General features: G+C 43.7%; 1 protein-coding gene across 3 annotated transcripts in view; it reads left to right on the top strand.

The window, feature by feature from the left end:
- LOC137373077 (neurogenic locus notch homolog protein 2-like) overlaps window positions 1–19,374 on the top strand; it is a 164,491-nt gene that overhangs the window by 92,861 nt on the left and 52,256 nt on the right. For all 3 annotated transcript variants that reach the window (XM_068037924.1, XM_068037926.1, XM_068037925.1), the window contains 7 exons: window positions 2,179–2,364; window positions 3,693–3,806; window positions 10,481–10,594; window positions 11,493–11,726; window positions 12,162–12,272; window positions 15,103–15,295; window positions 17,764–17,909. In XM_068037924.1, coding sequence (XP_067894025.1) covers window positions 2,179–2,364; window positions 3,693–3,806; window positions 10,481–10,594; window positions 11,493–11,726; window positions 12,162–12,272; window positions 15,103–15,295; window positions 17,764–17,909 — 1,098 coding nt within the window. The remainder of the gene's footprint in view (window positions 1–2,178; window positions 2,365–3,692; window positions 3,807–10,480; window positions 10,595–11,492; window positions 11,727–12,161; window positions 12,273–15,102; window positions 15,296–17,763; window positions 17,910–19,374) is intronic.

Raw genomic sequence — 19,374 nt, 5'->3', positions numbered from 1 at the left:
TGTAGGCTGCAGGAAGATATCGATGGACTGGTCAGGTGGGCAGAAAAGTGACAAATGGAATTCAACACGGAGAAGTGTGAGGTGATGCATTTGGGGAGGTCAAACAAAGCAAAGGAATACACAATTAGTGGGAGAATACTGAGAAGTGTAGAGGAAGTGAGGGATCTTGGAGTGAATGTCCACCGATCCCTGAAGGTAAGAAGGCATATGGAATCCTTTCCTTTATTAGCTGAGATACAGAATATAAGAGCAGGGAGGTTATGCTGGAACTGTATAAATGATTAGTTAGGCCACAACTTGAGTACAGTGTGCAGTTCTGGTCACCTCATTACAGAAAGGATGTAATTGCACTAGAGAGGGTACAGAGGAGATTTACGAGGATGTTGCCAGGACTGGAAAAATGCAGCTGTGAGGAAAGATTGGATCCGCTGGGGTTGTTCTCCTTGGAACAGACGAGGCTGAGGGGAGATTTGATTGAGATGTAGAAAATTGTGAGTGGCCTGGATAGAGTGGATGTGACGGGCCTATTTACCTTAGCAGAGAGCTCAGTGATAAGGGGGCATAGATTTAAAGTGATTGGTAGGAAGATTAGAGGGGAGATGAGGAAAATGTTTTCACCCAGAGGTTGGTGGGGTTCTGGAACTCACTGCCTGAAAAGATAGTAGAGGCAGAAACCCTCAACTCATTTAAAAGGTGTCTGGATATGCACCTCAAATGCGTAACCTGCAGGGTTACGGAACAAATGCTGGAGGGTGGGTTTCGACTGGGTGGCTCGTTTTTTGGTTGGTGCAGACACAGTGGGCCAAGTGGCCTCTTTTTGTGCCATAAGCTTTCTATGATTCTATACTGTAACCGTGTAAACATTCCCTCCTTGCCCTTTTTGACCTGTCAGTAACCTTTCACACAGTTGACCACACCACCCTCCTCCAACACCTCTGCACTGCTGTCCAGCTGGGTGAGACTACTCTCGCCTGGTTCCATTCTTATCTATCTAAATATAGCCAGAGAATCACCTGCGATGGCTTCTCTTTCTGCTTTCGCACCACTACCTCTAGGATCTATGTTTGGCCCCCTCCTATTTCATCTGTATGCTGTCCTCTGTGACATCATCCAAAAATACAGCGTCAATATCCACATGACACCCAGCACCTATCTCACCACCACCTCTCCTGACCCCTTACTGTCTCTATATTGTCAGACTGCGTATGAGCAGAAAGTTCCTCCAGCTAAATATTCGGAAGACTGAAGCCATTGTCTTTGATCCCTGCGGCTGAACCAGACTGTTCACAACCTTGGTGTCATATTTGGTCCGAGATGAGCTTCCGACCACATATTCATGCCATCACGAAGACCCCTTATTTCCCCCTCCATAACAGCTTCCAACTCTGCCCTGCCTCAGCTGCTGAAACCCGCATTCATGCTTTTGTTGCCTCCAGACTTGACAATTATAATGCACTCCTTTCTTGCCTTTCATGTTCTCACCTTTGTAAACTTGAGGTCATCCAAAACTCTGTGCCCCCGCCCTAACCTGCACTAAACCCGTTGTGCCTGTGCTCGCAGATCTGCACTGGGTCCCGGTTAAGCAAAGCCTTGATGATAAAATTCACATCCTTGTTTTCACATCCCTTCATGGCCTCACCCCTTCCTATCTCTGTAATCTTCTCCAGCTCTATAACCCTGTGAGATGCCTACAGTCCTTCAATTGTTACCTCTTGGGCATTCCCGATTTTAATTGCTCCACCATTGGCAGCCATGCCTTTAGCTGCCGAGGCTCAAAGCTCTAGAATTCCCTTCCTAAAACTCTGCCTTGCTTCCTCGCTTTCCTCCTTTGTCACTCCATAAAGCCAAACTTTTTGACCATCTTCCCTCATATCTCCTTGTGTGGCTCAATGTTAAATGGTGTCTGTGAAACGCCTTGCGTCATTTTACTATGTTAAAGGCACCATATAAGTACATGTTGGTGGGGTTGATGGTATGTGCAGCAAGGAGATTAAGTTTTGTTGGAGGGCGAGGTCAATAACTTTGAAAGGAGGGAGTATGTTTCTCATACCAAGAAGGATGTAATTATGTGCACCAGTGATATTACTTTCCTTCCCACACCATTGATATTCTTCAGCACACGGTGGGTAGAGTTCAAGCAACTATCACTGTCACTGACCTTTATATATTTTACTGTAGGAGGCAATCCCTGTGAACATGGAGGGAAGTGTGTAAACACCAAGGGCTCCTTCCGTTGTGAGTGTGCAGTGGGTTACACAGGACCACGCTGTGAAATGGACATCAATGAGTGTCTCACCATGCCATGCCAGAATGATGCCACCTGCTTGGACCAGATCGGTGAATTCAAGTGCATCTGTATGCCAGGTGAGAATTGGCAGGGAAGATGTGCAGTTATCGTGCTATAAATAGAAATGACTAGACGTATTAATAAAAAGGCTCTAGCTGCATCCAAGGTCACCATCTACCATGCTGATACAATGATAATGGAGTTATTGACTAATCATGGCAATCAGACTCCACTCAGTTAGTCTGCAACAGACCCAGGCATGACATGCAGGAAGCTCCAAGTGTAATTAAACTGAACAGTGAATGGGCAAACAGTAAATGCAGCACAAGTTAATTTCTGAATTGGTTTAACTAATGTAAATATCGAAACAAAAAGGAAAAGCAATAAGTAGCAATACAGCACATGTTCAGCAATTCCTCAGGCAATACTTTAGATAGATAGTTGGATTGAGTAACTCAGCTCCAACCTCTGTGTTTTATAAAATGAAAGAATGGCATGTTGAATAAATTATGTAAGTAATTGAATATAAATTCCAGTCTGTCAGAGGAGACACATTCATCTATATCACGATGCATTTATGTAGCCAATCCAGTGTGGAGATTATCATAGAGAGCCTGAATGGCCATATTTTGAGATTAACTTCAGGTTGTCCCTTATTGCACACCCAAGTATAATCCAGTTTCTTAAGGTTGGGGCTGGTGTTCCAGCCACTGGAGATGGCTGTCTTCTCAACCAGGTGTTACGAATATACAAAATACCAGAGTTTGGCCTGTTCTGCTGGCACATCTAAATCTGCTTAGAGATTTTATAAATTCCTTTTCTTTTCATCCAAATTTTTGCGCCATCCTCAAACTTACAGACCATTTCCTCAAGGGCCATTTATGGGAATCGATTAAAGAAAAAAGCATCCCTAATGCCGATACCTGTGGGCAAAGCTGGTAACCAACCTCAGATTCTCGCCTGTTTCACCACTTCATGATAGGATGTGGCTTGTGCCTACAGTTCCTCACTGCTAAGTATGTGATTGCCTGCTCTTGTTCAAACAGTACCATGGGATCATTTATGTCAACGTGAGGGCACATGGGGCCTTGGTTTAGTGCCTCATTAGGAAGATAGCACCTCTGATAGTGCTGCCTTAGTACTGCCATGAGGCGTCAGCCTGGATTTCATGCTTGAGTCTCTTGAGTGGGACGTGAACCCACAACCTTCTGACTCAGAGGTGAAAGTGCTACCAACTGAGCCACAGTTGACACCAATGATTGAGGCCCCCTCCTCATTCCATTAAGTTTAGAGGTTATTGTTAAACGTTGTTGGTCACTGCTGTGTTTGTTGAGAAGCAAACTTGGGTTATTAGATGTGTTTTCAAAAAGGTTTTCACTGAGTCGTCTTGTTTTGCTGATGTCAGGTTTCACGGGGACGTACTGCGAAATGAATATTGATGAGTGTGAAAGCCAGCCATGCCTAAACAATGGTGTGTGTAAGGACGAGGTGAACAGATTCGCATGCAAGTGCCCACCTGGTGAGTAGAGTTGTTAAGTTGCACAAAAATTAAAAAAGGTCAAAAGCCACAGAGTAGATGTATTCCTCTGTGCATGGACCACCTCAGTAACACTCAAAAATTTCTTCTGTTGATGAGACCCTAGATCTCATTCCCCCTCAGTTGCTGCACATTTCCTGGGGCTGTTCACGTTCCAGTAGAAAATTGGATTTTGGTCACTCTTACTGCTCCACATAGGTTGTGTCAACTGGATTTTATTGCAAGGTTTATTTTGTGGCTGCAGTCCCCAACACTAATCGCGCGAACGTTGATGTTAATGTGATTTAGCCACTATAAGCAGTGGACGGTAAAATCTATCATGCAATTATCTGGTTGGACACCACGTCAGGCCAGGACCTGGTCTGGCTGTGATGCCCTTTTGCACATACGCACGCACACTCTCACACACACTCACACACACTCTCACACACATTCTCACACACATTTGAAGATCAACCAGTCACTGCAATGGCAAACTGTGAGGAGGCTGTGTCTGGTTTCAGTTTTTAAGCAGTGTTCCTGGATTAGGAACATTATGGACTTGGGTAAGGTATGCAGAATTAATTGTCATCAGGAACAAGCTGGGAAGCCATTTCAAGCAATGGGGAAATGGGAAGGATGATGCAGCCAGCACATGTTGGAAGTGAAAAAATGTATTCCTGTTATTCATGAGGATGTGACCTTTTGGTAATAGTCATCCCAGAATTGACATGCGAATGTCAGAGAGGCTTGCCCTTTGGTGGCCTACCCTGTGTTTTTATAAGGAATCACAATCCTGTGTCAGTAAAAAGCATCACCTGTGGTTTTCTGAGACCTTGGTGTATGATAACTCTGTGTTATGACCACCATGACAGTGCTGTTCTTTGGAGCGCACTTTGCTACTCATAACCATGTCATTTCTCTGACGGTAACTAATAATAAATTATTCAAACAAGGGATTTTGTCAGTCATCTCACAATAGACCTCACTGTGCTTTCATAACTGGCCATGTTGTCTGACACTGTGGTATATTTTTAATGAAAGCAGTTCGTAGCCCTCGTAGCGGCTGACTGCTTCTGACAAGACCTATTCTGCTGAGTTAATCCATCAGTGCTGCTCAAGAAGAGGGCCAGCAGAGCAGAGGAGCCCTGTCTGCTCAGAATACCAATAGGATTGCAGCCTCGTTGCGGAGTGTGGAGTAATCTGTAGAGGCTGCTTCTAATGGACACAATCGGAGTACTGTTTCATGTAGGACTTGTTAGATTTTTCTCCTTTTTACTACCCACAACGCCCTCCCCCTCCCCCGCCCCCCTCCACACATCCCAAAAAATAATGTCTTCGTTACTGAACTCATGAGAGAAGGCCAGGTTCTGTGAACTCTGAGCTGCTCACTTGTAATTGACAGCACTCTCGGTGCTCATGACCTTAGTTTCTGTGGCATGCTGGTACTTTGATGGGGTGGGTGGTGGGGGTGGGGGGGGGGGATGAGAGAGAGAGTGAGAGCGTGTGTTAATTGCTGAGTCAGAAACTTTCCTGCAGTAATACAAATTGCTGAAGGTTCCAGATTGTGGGAAAAACAATCTGTGCAGCATCTGAAAAGGAGCTTAAAAATTGGGTCATTTTTTTTTTATTATTTATTTTATTAGTTAGGGATACAGCACTGAAACAGGCCCTTCGGCCCACCGAGTCTGTGCCGACCAACAACCACCCATTTATACTAACCCTACAGTAATCCCATATTCCCTACCACCTACCTACACTAGGGGCAATTTACAATGGCCAATTTACCTATCAACCTGCAAGTCTTTGGCTGTGGGAGGAAACCGGAGCACCCGGCGAAAACCCACGCGGTCACAAGGAGAACTTGCAAACACCACACAGAAACCTTTTTAGGAGTTTTTTACACCTTTTCATGATCGTTTGGTTGTCCTATTTTTGCCATTTGAGAATCCTGCTGGACTGAGTAGGCACTGTTCTGCAAATCCTGGAATGTGCTTTTCTCCCCTCAGGATGCTCCCTGAATAGAAGAGGTCACTCTGCTCCCTTTTGTATTATTGGACATTACAGCAGGTGACAAGATCTGGCTCTTTTTTTTTTTGTCTTTCCCTTTTCCAGCTATTACCTGTTAGATTCATTTGACTGAGGGTTTTAGAGATAAAATTGAATGGTGACTGTAATGTATCGGGTTAAGCAGTGATGCACTCTGCCTCCCAATAGTCTGCCTCTCCTCAGTGTCAAGGGATCTACATGAATTGTGGCCACTTGACTGAGATACTGGTGAATGACCTGTGTCTGTGGGGGAGAAAGAAAGCAAGCATTTAACACCATTAAGAGAAGTGGAGGGAATTGTTCAGTCCTAGAGGTAAGAAGGGGATGTTATGATATTTTGCTAATTAATTATCAGTGATGCAGTAATATTTCAGTTTTATCTGACTTCAGTCATGTATTTGTATGTATATATGCATATATTATGTATATGTATGTGCATTCATGTGTATATCTGTTTTAGATATAATATGCATACATATATAGTACACACGTCTACATAATCAGAATTTTTTAAAAAATTAACACATATCCCCTTATCTTTGGCCGTTATTGATCTGCCCCAGTCATAGAAGTATTCTGGTCTTAGCTGTGCCAGTTTGTAAGATGAACCTTGTACTGATGATTTCATTTGCAGCAGGCCTGACATTTCCAGGAAGTTTCTTCAGATTCCTGCCATCGGCTTTGAGTGCAAATTACACTCTGGGTCGTGGTGTCTCTTTTCCCAAAACAAGATTATTGGTGAAATAATTCTCAAAAATCCATTCAAAGCCCCATCTATTTTCTTGTTTCCTCTCCAGTTTTGCTCCTCTTCTGCTCTGTGCAAGATGCCTACCATCTGTGAAAAGGACAAATGGTCTGCAAGCTCCTCAGCTTTGCCAATGCCATTCTGAATTAGCGACTGACGTAAAAGCAACTTTCTCTTAATTACCTTCTTGCTTCTCCCCAAAGGAAGGCAAAGGTTTATCCCCTTACCAATGCATGCAAGATATTTCTCAACAGGGCTGCGCATTAGTGCTGCTCTAAACTCTATCACTGTTAAATTATCTGGCCAGCTTGGGTGCCCTTCCATTGATAGCCTTGCACCCAGATGGTGGTAGAGTTCAAGTTCCAGCCCTACTTGCCTTCGGTTTGTTGGTGTAACGTTGCAAATCCTTCATGCCTATAAGTTCCTGATTGAGTAAACCCATGTATTGGGTTGATTTGTTATTTTGCTGGGACCAGTTAAAATCACAAGTAGATGCTTCTAAAGTATGTGTTGTGAATAATTAAATGTCTGCAAAGTGTCTAGGCCAGAGATAAACATCTTGGAATTTTCAAGGGAAGTATTGAGGAAAAAGTGTGTCTGTAATGATTTTAGGAACTCTACAAAATCAGGAACTATATCCAAGGCCTGGAGCAGCACAAATATCATCAAACCCTTAAGGGAAGAGTGAGACTGAGATGAGTTTGCAGACTGTAAGACAGTTAGCCAGATCTATCTAATAGGAAAATACTTGAGAACATTTTGCTATGTGCTATTGATCCTAATCTGAAAAGAAGAGATCTGAAGGAGTAGTAGGCATGGATTTAAAAGCAACAGGCCATGTAGAATTAGTCTATTTGAATTTCAGGCGTTTGCTCGATGACTGGTTCAAAACTATCATTTGTAGTTGGATTTTTGTAAAGATTCACACGTGATACTTTTAAAGGGAATGAAAGTCTTGATGATACAGTATTTTCTATTCTAAGAACTTCCATATCTCTGACAGCAACGATATTGAAGTAAATGGACCTGTATTGCCTTTCATTATTTTTTTGGTTTATTAGAGACCTGCTGTTTTAGGTCCCCTGTGACATTGGTGGATGTGCTGCTGGTGTCCCAGAGCAGCTGGGAGATATTCTGGAAGCACTAACCTTTTGAAAAATACTGTACCAGTGAGTACCAGACAGTACTACAGAAATGTAAGGGAGCAAACCCATTCTCATTGACTTCTGTTGTATGGAATCCCAACAGACTAAACACTGTCATTCTCACTGTACAGAATTCAGCGGGAATAAGACACTTACCGTTGGGGTTGATTTTACAGAATTTCAAGAAATAAAATCTTTTCCGGCTCATGCGAGTATAGAATTCATGGGGGATAAGCCCCTTCCAAGAGGGCACCAAGTCTACTTTCCCCAGTCATTGTTGATACGAAATTATAATAAGCCAAACTCCTTCCTGTTCACCTGCTTTATATACTGTTCTTTTAGTGTTAAATAGCCCGTTGCCCAGTCTGGTTTTTAGAAATCAAATCACTTCTGTTCAAAATGAAAGTTTTGGAAGTGCATGTTTTTAAAAAAGGAAGACATTGAATTGCTGAATGAATGGAACAGAACACAAAGAATTTTGTAAACCGAACATTCTGGACTGCAGTTAATGACAATCTTGGCCCAAGCTTGCCTTGGCAACTTATCAGGGTACACTTGGAAGTGCAGCTTTGATGATGTGCATTTTGAGATCCTTTTACTTGCTCCACAAGTGAACATTTCCTCTCTGTGACCCACGGAAATGGAAAAATGTGCAATGACATTTCAGCATCTAATCTTGGGTCACTCCAAAGGGATAAAGAAATAATTTTATCGAGCTTGGAAAAGGATGGTAGGGGGCGGTAACGATCCTGTGATGACACCGTCCTTCCCAGAAAGTTTTCCCAAGGTTCCTGGGGGCCTGTGAGCAGCTCTGTTATCTAGTGCACAAAGAAACAGGATTCCGGGGCTTGTGTCGGCTGTTGCCAGGCGGCAGTTCACGCTGATGTGTCATTTGAATCACAGGCAGGGCCTCATGCCCCAGGAGCTGTTCGGTTTGGTCCGGCTCTGTGCTTCCTGCTGTCTGCCACTGACATTTGTACTTGCACTTTCACCATAGAGTGTCTTCTGCAAACTTGGTCCATGTGCGAAAGAGATTTTCTTCCACCATTTGTGCTCTTGGTTCCTGAGAGTTGAGAGAGAGAGAGAGCGCGTGCACACACGAGAGAGCCCAGTGCTTAATCCAGCAGCAGCATTAATCGTCTGTGGGGTTTGGTTGGTCTTCCAGAAACACTTAACCTCCTGACAGGAGGATTGTGGGGAGCAGAACAGGATGGACAAGAGAGAATTATTGGAGAATTCCAGGCCTTATGCAGTTGTTGTTGGTTGTTGATTGACGTACTGAATGTGCAAAATCTACTCTTTTAAATCTATATGTTTTCTCCCTGCCCTGGCCGCCTTCCAAAAAATGCTGATGTTTGCCCATTCCCATTGAACTAAATTGCAGTGCAGTAGCAATTGCCATGAAATGTGTTCAGCTGTTTCTCATCATTTTCCACTTTATTTTTCCTGTCAAATTTCTTCTTCCCCCTGGAGGCTTCAACTCCTGGTTGGGTACACTTCCATGTGCTCTGCCTTGCTTCCAGGTGGTCACGCGTGAGCTTAAGACTACAAGCGTCAGCAGGTTATTCAACCCCGGGCAGGAAGGGTGGCAGCGTCACACTGAGCCACATCCCATCCTTACCTGGTGGGTGGGCACTCATGCTGCCACCAATGCCACCGGATTGTGACAGGAAAGGTGAGCAGGGTGGAACTCTTGACAAAATGTCCTAGCTTCAGTTTATTTTATGATCCATTGTTGAACAGTTTAGTTTAGTTTAGTGATACAGCACTGAAACAGGCCCTTCGGCCCACCGAGTCTGTGCCGACCATCAACCACCCATTTATACTAATGCTACACTAATCCCATATTCCTACCACATCCCCACCTGTCCCTATATTTCCCTACCACCTACCTACACTAGGGGCAATTGCTAATGGCCAATTTACTTATCAACCTGCAAGTCTTAGGCATGTGGGAGGAAACCGGAGCACCCGGAGGGAACCCATGCAGACACAGGGAGAACTTGCAAACTCCACACAGGCAGTACCCAGAATTGAACCCGGGTTACTGGAGCTGTGAGGCTGCGGTGCTAACCACTGTGCCGCCCATAACAGTGTTCAGCTCCATTTGTGGAGACTATGCCAAGACTATTTGTAGGTTCCTAACTCAGCGTGGCCCGCAGATTGAACCTGGGGCCTGCTCTGTTCTACTCGGCCACTCACAAAAGCATAAACCTCTGGAGCTATCGTGGAGTCTGCATGTATTTTTGTGCCAGAAGATGTAACAAAAACGTCCATTTAATACGGTGCAGATAAATGTCAGTGAAATGATCTTTCTTGAATGTTACCCTTTGTTTTTAAGACAAGTTTGAAGATTATATAGAATTTACAGAGCCGAAGCAGGCCATTTGGCCAACTAGTCAATACCAGTGTTTATGCTTTTCACAAGTCTTTCAGTTCTTTCTCCCTCACGTACTTATCTAGCTTCCCCTTAAATGTATCTATACTATTCTTTCCAACCAACAGCCCTGTAGTAGTGAGTTCCACATTCTAACCACCCACTGGGTAAAGAGATTTCTCCTGAATTCTCTATTGGATTTATTAGTGACTTTCTTATATTTATAGCCCCTAGCTTTGGTCTCCCTACAAGTGGAAACATGTTCTTTATGTCTACCCTATCAAACTGCTTCATATTTTTAAAGACCTTTTAACAGTTAACTGATTTTGTTTATTGTTTTTCTCTGTGTGTCTGTTTGCAGGTTTTGCCGGGAGCATGTGCCAGATTGACATTGACGAGTGTGCCAGCACACCGTGCCAGCACGGAGCCAAGTGTATCGATCGTCCAAATGCCTTTGAATGCAAATGCAGTGAAGGTAAAGCCAGTTGGGTGCCCAAAAAAAAAGGAAATGAAACTAAGCATTATCTGTAGTGGTTGAAAGTTTACACTCCTGGAATGTTTTAATAATCACATTGCCTTTTTATTCCCCCACCTTTTCTGGTCTCCATCTACCACATCCTCTTCAGTCATTCTCCAGCTGAGAAAAAAATGGTGCTAAGGCAAAGGCTGCTAAGCAATGGCTTTTCAAATGTTTAATATCTGGCAGTTAAGGGCTCCGCATTCAGCCAATCCTTGAATCATCATTCATATTCTGACTGAACTGGAATTTCTGCTTTTCTGCTGAAGCAGATTCCTCCTCCACTTTAATTATCAATTGACTGGAAAGCATGATTAATGCTACCTCGCAGCACATTTCAGCATTAAGTTACTTGTCCTTGGGACCCTTTTGAATTAAAATAACTCTCCCACACTCACTTTTAACTGCTGCACTACCAGACTGATTTTCATCTTGCTGCCTGTTACAGTGACCACTATCACTGCCAGATCCAGGACGAGGTGCTGTCTTTGCTTTAAGTTTGCAACTTTATAAGTTGCCAAAGCAAAGCATTGCAAAAATCCTGCCATGTGCTTCTTAGCTTTGTCTGTGATCAGTTGGTTGGCCTTTTGTTGGTAGGTTGATAAGGGGTGCAAGTTCATGGGTAAGGAAAATAATTTGGCATGGTAAATGACTTGTTGTTCAGGTGCCAACATTCTCATGAGCTCCAGAAGACTTTGTGAAATTGTAGCCACTGGCATTGATAGTTGGAGAAACTCTTTGAAATGGGGTAAAACTATAGAAAAAATTAAAATAGACAAGAAAAATAAAGGTATTTATTTTTCCTTTTCCTTTCATCCTTCCCCACCACCACCCCACCCACCTCATTGATTGCAAGGCTTTACGGGGACTAAGTGTGAGATTAACGAAAATGACTGCAGCCCAGACCCCTGCCACTACGGAACGTGTGAGGATGGAATAGCTGGGTACACCTGCAACTGCACAGCTGGCTACAAGGGCCCAATTTGCAGTGAACAGATCGACGAATGTCAGAGTCAGCCCTGCCAGAATGGAGGCACTTGCCAAGACCGTGTGAACAGTTACAAGTGCCGCTGCCCCGTTGGCACCTCAGGCAAGTAGCAATTTGGAAAAAGACTGGTTTTAGTCTAGGAAAAATGGCCAGAAAACTGGCAACAGTCTGCTATTCTATACACACCCCCACCCCCCCCCCCCCCCAACTCCAGTTTAACTTGCGGGCATGTCTTGATGCACCACTATTAGTTCATCAACATAAATTAGTCTTAATTAATGAATAAAGTAATATTGCCACCTCCATCAGCACTTCACCCTTGTGTTGTCCAGGTCCAGTCCAAAATTGGAATTGAAAATAGTACTGCTATTTTTCTGGTGTGTTTTTCACAGTTTAAGCAGATACTGTGGAGAAAGTTTCACATAGCCATACTTGAGTGATTTACACTTGTTACAGTTGCACCACTTGATCTTGTTAAATGCAGCATTACAGGACAACAAGCATTAAAATAACTCTTTTATTTGAACGATCCTGCAGGTGTCAATTGCGAGATTAACTACGATGACTGTGCGAGCAACCCGTGTGACTATGGAAGCTGTCAAGATGGTATCAATCGGTATGACTGTGTCTGCAGCCCCGGCTATACAGGTAGGGCCAGGTGCCATAAAAGCGACAAAACATAGATTTGGGTTATTCCTGTTGGCATGCCTTATGGTCCTACTTTCTAACTTGTGCTCAACTTGCCCCAGGTCACTAATGTTTCTATTCTAAAAAAACCTTACAGTATCAGCTGTGCTTAGAATATATTCAGCAAAGGGATGAAACACTCAACATCAGCTTTACGTGATGGCAAACCTGACATCATGATGTACAAGTATTTTAGATTAATGGTTGAATACTCTGGGCATAATTTTTTTTTTCTTTCAGTTCTCTTTTAATCTTGGAAGCTGTGCCTTGCATCTGCCACACAGTCACTTCAGGCACGTATATGACCTGTTGCCCATTTGTCCATCCCTTTTAAAGGACTAGTCTTAAGCTTGCAAAAAAAAGAGATCGTGTAATGATACAAAGAATTTGTATTTATACAGTGCCTTTCATGACTTCACATCCCAAAGTCCCTTGCAGCCAAATATTGTTATTTTGAAGTGTAGTCATTTATGTAACGTTGGAAATGTGTCAGCCAATTTGCACACAGCAAGGAACCATAAACAGGAATGTGATAATGACTAGATAATCTGTTGTGGTGTTAGTTGAGGAATGAATATTGGCCAGCACATCGGGAGGAACTCCACTGCTCTTCTTTGGAACAGTGCCACAGGATATTTTATGTACACCTGAGAAGGCAGACTGGGCCTTGATTTAATGTCTCATCTGAAAGACACACCTCTGCTCATGCAGCACATACAAGACTGCACTGGAGTGTCAGCAAAGATTCTGTGCTCAAGTCCCTGGAGTGGGGCTTGAAATCAGAGCATTCTGACTCAGGCACAGCTGACACCCAAGCTGGAAAAAAATGGAAATTGGGTTGAATAATTAGAATAAAATAGGATTTCAAGATCTTCATGATTTTTGCCCCTATCCAACGGAAAAATTGGGTTTTAACCATGAACAAAAATGTACAGTGCATTTATCAATGTGTACTTGGAGCAATTGGGTCTGCGTGTAAGACATAAATTCAGCAAAATAATATATGGGTAAAGTTGTAAGGAAGGTGGTATGTGGAAACAAGTTTCACTCTCCATTTCTTTGCCTCCCACTGCTTTAAAAATAAAAGGCTGCGTTTGCTGACAATGCAACAGTGACGCAGTACAGGCACGTGCACAAATGCAGCCTCATCGACTGAAACGTCACTGTCTGCGCCGACTCGGGCAGCTTCCAGTTATAAAGATGGTGCGGCTCAATTTGACACAAAGAAACAAATTGAGCCCAAACCTCATCACCCCTCAATGGCCGTGATCGCCACCTCCATCCCCCCTACAGTACCTCACTCCCTCCTGCAATCTCTGCCTCAATGGCTGCTTTCAGTTTCCTGCTTCCTCGCACGATCACAGCTTCAATCGCCACTTCTCTTTGCTGCATCCCTCACTGCTTCGGGCGGTGAGGCGGGGAGCAAGTGGCGAGGGGAAGAAGTGGCAAGGCGGGATGGAGTGGCGAGCAGATTGGTGCGACGAAGAGAAGTGGCAATTGAGGCAACGATCGCGGGGGGGTGGAGCGGGATACTTTTTGAGGAGTGTGGAGGCGGTGATCACCGCCATTGAGGGGTGAGGCAACACTCTGACATCATTACTGTCTGATGTCATTACGTGGTGCTGGTGTTCTGTGCAATCTCCCATTACATCATCCTGGCCCTCAGAATCCATTCTGTGTCCAACTCTTGTTGCTGAACCATTGAGTTTTTTAAATTGTGGTTTTCAGCCCTTGATGGGTGGGAGGGGATAGTTTATTCTCGGACTGTAAGGCAATAACACTTTTCAAGGCCATCTGATCTCCAACTACAGTTTGCATACCTTTGAGTTTACAGTGTCAATTATTCAATAGTGTCAATCCCACTATGTTACAGAAATTTTGGTATAATGCAAAGGGCATCTCTTATCGATCATGTTGATTTCAGATGTTACTCATGTTATGTCTTATAAATGTGGAATGGTCTGCATCCAGTTCTTGCAAAGGATAATATCACAGAAATTGTGCAATGTAATTACTATAATTCTAATTATTTTTTCCGGTGTTGGTGACAAATACCTGGACAGCAATCAATGAGCTCACTGTTTTTGAAGAGATGGTTGGGGGGTTGGGGCAGGGGGATGCTGGTAGTGGTAGATGGAAAATGAGTTCCTCTGTGCAGTGAAATCATAAACCTATTCATTATAACCAGGTTTACAATTTCATTCCACAAAGCACACAAGAAATCTTCCCTGCTGGTCTCTAAACCTTGGGTGGAGCTAACAGGTGCTCAGGCAATATGCTTTGACAAGAGCTCAAGTCCTATCCATCGAGCTGACACATGAAAAGTTCATGGCCATGCCTTTCTAATTCGAGACTAACAGCAGATCTGGACTTAATAGACTCTTCAAGACACATTTACTGTTTTATTTCAAAAATTAAATCCTTCGCCAGATTTTGGTTTTCTGTGTCAAAAATCCTCACTGGCGAACAAGTGGCTGGGAAGGTGTCTTGCTCCTGGTTATCATCTAGTTTTCTGATTCACCACTAGGATGTGTAAAAGTAGTTTACATCGAATTGGCTGTTTTTGGAGCAGGTGCTTTGCTTCCAGCTACCCCTGCCAAATGAGGTCCCGCTTGAGAACTTTTGCAATATTATGATTCCTCTATCCCAATTGGAGAGAGTAGGTAACTGAATTGGTTGGTGGGGTAGGGTGGGAAGATTGATGGGAGGTGCCCCTGTCTTTATGGGAAGGATCCTCGAAATGCACAGTGTCTGGCTGTACGTTCAACTGTTTCTGTGTTCCTGTCTGCAGGTCCCATGTGCAACGTTGACATCAATGAGTGTGCCTCCAACCCATGTCACAATGGCGGCACGTGCTTGGATAAAATCAGTGGCTTTGTGTGCCGCTGCACTGAGGGTTATCGTGATCCCCATTGTATATCAGAAGTGGATGAGTGCAAGAGCAGCCCTTGTATTCATGGCAAATGTGTGGACGATGTCAACAGGTGAATTTCCATAGTTTCATCTTTCTTGGTTCTTTCTCTTTGTTTCTTTTTAGGATGGCTCGACGTGTTTTTTTTTAAACTGTTGAACCGTTCTTTTATTGAAGGCTTGTATACAGATAAAGAGGTGGGTGTTGCAGAGGGAAAGCCAAAGTGTTTGAGTGAAGGAGCTTGTATTCCTATTGTGACCGAGGCCAGAAGAGTGCACTGTCTTTTGTACTTCTCCACTTCTCACACAGGTTGAAATATGAAAGTTCCCCTTTTTAAAATCTCCCACATAGAAACTCACATACACAGTGAAAAAAGTACAGAAATTCTCTCAGCAGAGGTCTGTTTCCAAAAAAAAAGGCAAAAATGAATACTTCGGCGAAATACTTGCTAATTCTTGAAGAAAAAGAGAAGGTATGGAAAGATGTCAGTTGCCCCTTTTTGGTCTGGCATCCCAAATACTCATAGACAGCTGTCACTGGGATCTTTCCAGAATAGTTCTTTTCAGGCAACATTGAGGATCAGTTTGGCAGGCTTTTTTTTTAAAAGAGATACAGCACTGAAACAGGCCCTTCGGCCCACCGAGTCTGTGCCGACCAACAACCACCCATTTATACTAACCCTACAGTAATCCCATATTCCCTACCACCTACCTACACTAGGGGCAATTTACAATGGCCAATTTACCTATCACCTGCAAGTCTTTGGCGGTGGGAGGAAACCGGAGCACCCGGCGAAAACCCACACGGTCACAGGGAGAACTTGCAAACTCCGCACAGGCAGTACCCAGAATTGAACCCGGGTCCCTGGAGCCGTGAGGCTGCAGTGCTAACCACTGCGCCACTGTGATTAGACATTACAGGTTTCTGGCAGGCTTTTCAGGAGAAATGCGGCATCTGATTCTCTATTTCTTACACTTGATTCTCAGGAAGTTCTCCGAGATGGAAGAGGATGAGCTGATGGTGGCTACTGTCTTAGCTGGTTTTCTCCAACTGTCTTCAAAACTGTTCACACCCCGACACACTGTCCAAAGCAAAACCAAAAACAATATCTCAAGAGTCAAGCCTCTTGACCTCCATAAATCTTGACCTGTCACTTGTCTGTAAACATCTTCCCCAGGTCACCAAGTTTTCTGTTGTTTAAAGCACATGACTTCCAGCAAGGCTGTTTTTAAACAACGTCTCGGCATCCTTTCAATGAACTGTCAACAACAAAGCAAAGTCCAGCCTCAATATCATTTTCAGCCTATCAGTGAATCCACCGTTACAATTTAAGTATAAGTCCTCAAAAACATATACTTAACAAAAAATATAAAAGCATTTTCGTAACGTTCTTCCTACTGATAGTTGTCCAGTGATTCCTAGGAGCCTATATGGATGTTGGGCGCAGACAAGATTTGGTTTGGCTGTGATGTTTGAATAGTCTAGTAAGACTGACTTGCATGAATATGGCCATTTGAAAGCATGGACCAGCATGGATCATTGAATTAAGGGGACGTGCTTGGAGAATACATTTGAGGCTGCAAAGTAAATTGCCAATATAAGTGAGCAGTTGAGGATAAATTGAGGTGTTTTTACTACATGTGTAAGAACTGTTGGATATCTGAGAATAAGAACTAGGACTTGATAACTTGTCCTCAGGTCTTCTGTTCTGGTCTTTTGAACCTGATGTTTTCTGTTTGTTCTATCTGCAATTGAATTGAAAGTAGAAATTGTTTCTTTTAAAGCACAGTAAACAGGTCTTCAAGATATTTCGTACAACACATATTCTGTTGAACATAATGAGTAAATAAATGTCAACGTAGTTTGTACCAGTGAGTTCCAGTGACATGTTTGTGTTGTGGTATCTGCTGTCCAGCGTTGTGTCTCTTCACAGCACAAATGACCGGTCACTATGCACAAAGAGCAGCAATTTTATAGTTGTGTAGACGCTTTAGAGATGAACAAAAAAGAAAGAACTTGCACTTATACCATGACTTCCATGAACTCAGGATGTCCCAAGGGCTTTATAGCCAATGAAGTACTTTTGAAGTATAGTCATTGTTGTAATGTAGGGAACACAGCAGCCAAGTTGCACACACCAAGCTCCCACAGACAGCAATGAGATAACCAGGTAATCTATTTAACTAATACTGGTTGAGGGATAAATATTGGCCAGGAGAATTCTCCTACTCTTTGAAATAGTACCAATGGGATTTTGTCCACCTGAGAGGACAGACGGAGCCTCGATTTAATGCCTCATCTGAAAGACGGCACCTCCAACAGTGCAGCACTCCCTCAGTTACTGCACTGGAGTGACAGCCTGGACTGACGTGATGTGGAGTTTAGTGAAAAGAATTTTTTTTAAATCGCCAATTAATTTACAGCAGCTGTCTATGTTATGTTGATGTGACCTTTTCAAATGAGGAAAGCTTGCAGTTAAATCGGTGTGAGCTGTGTCTTACCTGCTGCCAACGTTTTCTCTGCTTTGTTTTATTTTTGCAGTTACCAGTGCAATTGTGAAGCTGGCTGGGCAGGAGTCAACTGTGACGTGGACAAAGACGAGTGCGAGTCGAATCCTTGTCAGCATGGAGGAACCTGTGAGAACCTAGTCAACGGTTACAAGTGCACATGTGTGAAGGGGTTCAAAGGTGAGCAAGAGGCGGTGAAGCGTTGAATGGGTGGAAGCAACAAGTGATGTCCTATTCAAAGCTGAGCATTGAAGCTGTTGATAATGCAGAACTGCACTGTACTAGTTGTAGTTGTACAGTATAGAAAGTGGCCATTCAGCCCATCGTGCCTGTGCTAGCTCTTTCAAAGAGCTATTCAATTTGTCCCACTCCTATAATTTTCCCCGTAGCATGGAAATGATTTCCTTTTCAAGGTTCCCAGTGCCAGACAAGTTACTACATGGATTTTCTAGTTTTCTGAAACAGTTTTCCTGTCCTGTTGGTGTCATACTTTTTTTCACAAGGGCAAGAATAGCTGGGTCAGATGTTTGTTAACATTTTTAGAAGCAAAAATATCCAGTTTTTTTGTGTGTTTCTCTATCTAGTGCTGTTCCCTGACTAAGGAGTGAGTCATTGATATTGTCCTTTGATGTGACCAAATCCCCAGCAGCACTCCTACTTCAGGGTATTTAGAAGTGTGATCTGAGGGCAATTAAGCAGCGTGTTTGCTTTCCTGAACTTGGAGTTTTGCGATTTCCACCCACCCTTCCCCCGCCCCACTGTTTCTTGAACCTCTCGCTGCTACATACCATCTGTATGATGCATATGTATAGGTAGTTGATCTGGACCTGCACTTCTCCTTTATTTCATGACTGAAAGCAGCTGACCTCTGCTTAGCATGGCCCCGGTACAGCTGCATTGGGTGGCAACCCTGGTGTTGGCTGCCTGAATATGTGGGCAGGTACGTTTGTGTGCACTGCAAAGGAAAATCTTTGGAGGAAACTGGTGATCTTTTGGGATAGGCACTGATCTTTCACCTCTGGAACCTTGGCTCTAATCCAGCCCAGGGTGATGGCTTGGCTATTAAAATATTTTTGGGCAGTTTCAGTTTTTTTTAATTCTTCATTCTTGCTGGCAAGGCTGGTGTATTGCTCTGCCCTAGTTGCCCTTGAGCAGGTGTTGGTGGGCCTCCTTCTTAAAACAGCTGCTGTCTGTGTGGTGAAGGAACTCCCACAGTGCTATAAAGTAGAATGTTCCAGGATTTTGGCCCAGCAATGATGAAGAGAACGGTGATCTATTTCCAAGTCTGAATGGTGTGAGACTTGGAGGAGAACTTGGAGGTGGTGGTGTTCCCATGTGCCCGCTGCCCTTGTCCTTCAAGGTGGTGGAAGTTGTGGGTTTGAAAGATGTTGGCTAAGAAGTCTCAATGAGTTGCTGCAGTGCATCCTGTGGTTCATGTACACTGCATCCATGGTATGCCAGTGGTGGAGGGTGTGAATGTTTAGGCAAGTGAATGGCGTGCCTATCAATGCTGTTTGGTCAGGAGTTCCAGGATACTGAGCCAGCAATAGACCCTTGCTGACATGGGTCTACAGTACAAAGCTGTCCCAAATTTGCCACCAAAAGGCAGCCTCACTCATCGAAGCCCCTAGAGCTCAGTGTGGGA

The sequence above is a fragment of the Heterodontus francisci genome, chromosome 8 (assembly GCF_036365525.1).
Source record: "Heterodontus francisci isolate sHetFra1 chromosome 8, sHetFra1.hap1, whole genome shotgun sequence".
Lineage (NCBI taxonomy): Eukaryota > Metazoa > Chordata > Chondrichthyes > Heterodontiformes > Heterodontidae > Heterodontus > Heterodontus francisci.
The sequence above is the reverse complement of the archived record's forward strand: the minus strand, read 5'-3'. Positions and strand labels throughout refer to the sequence as shown.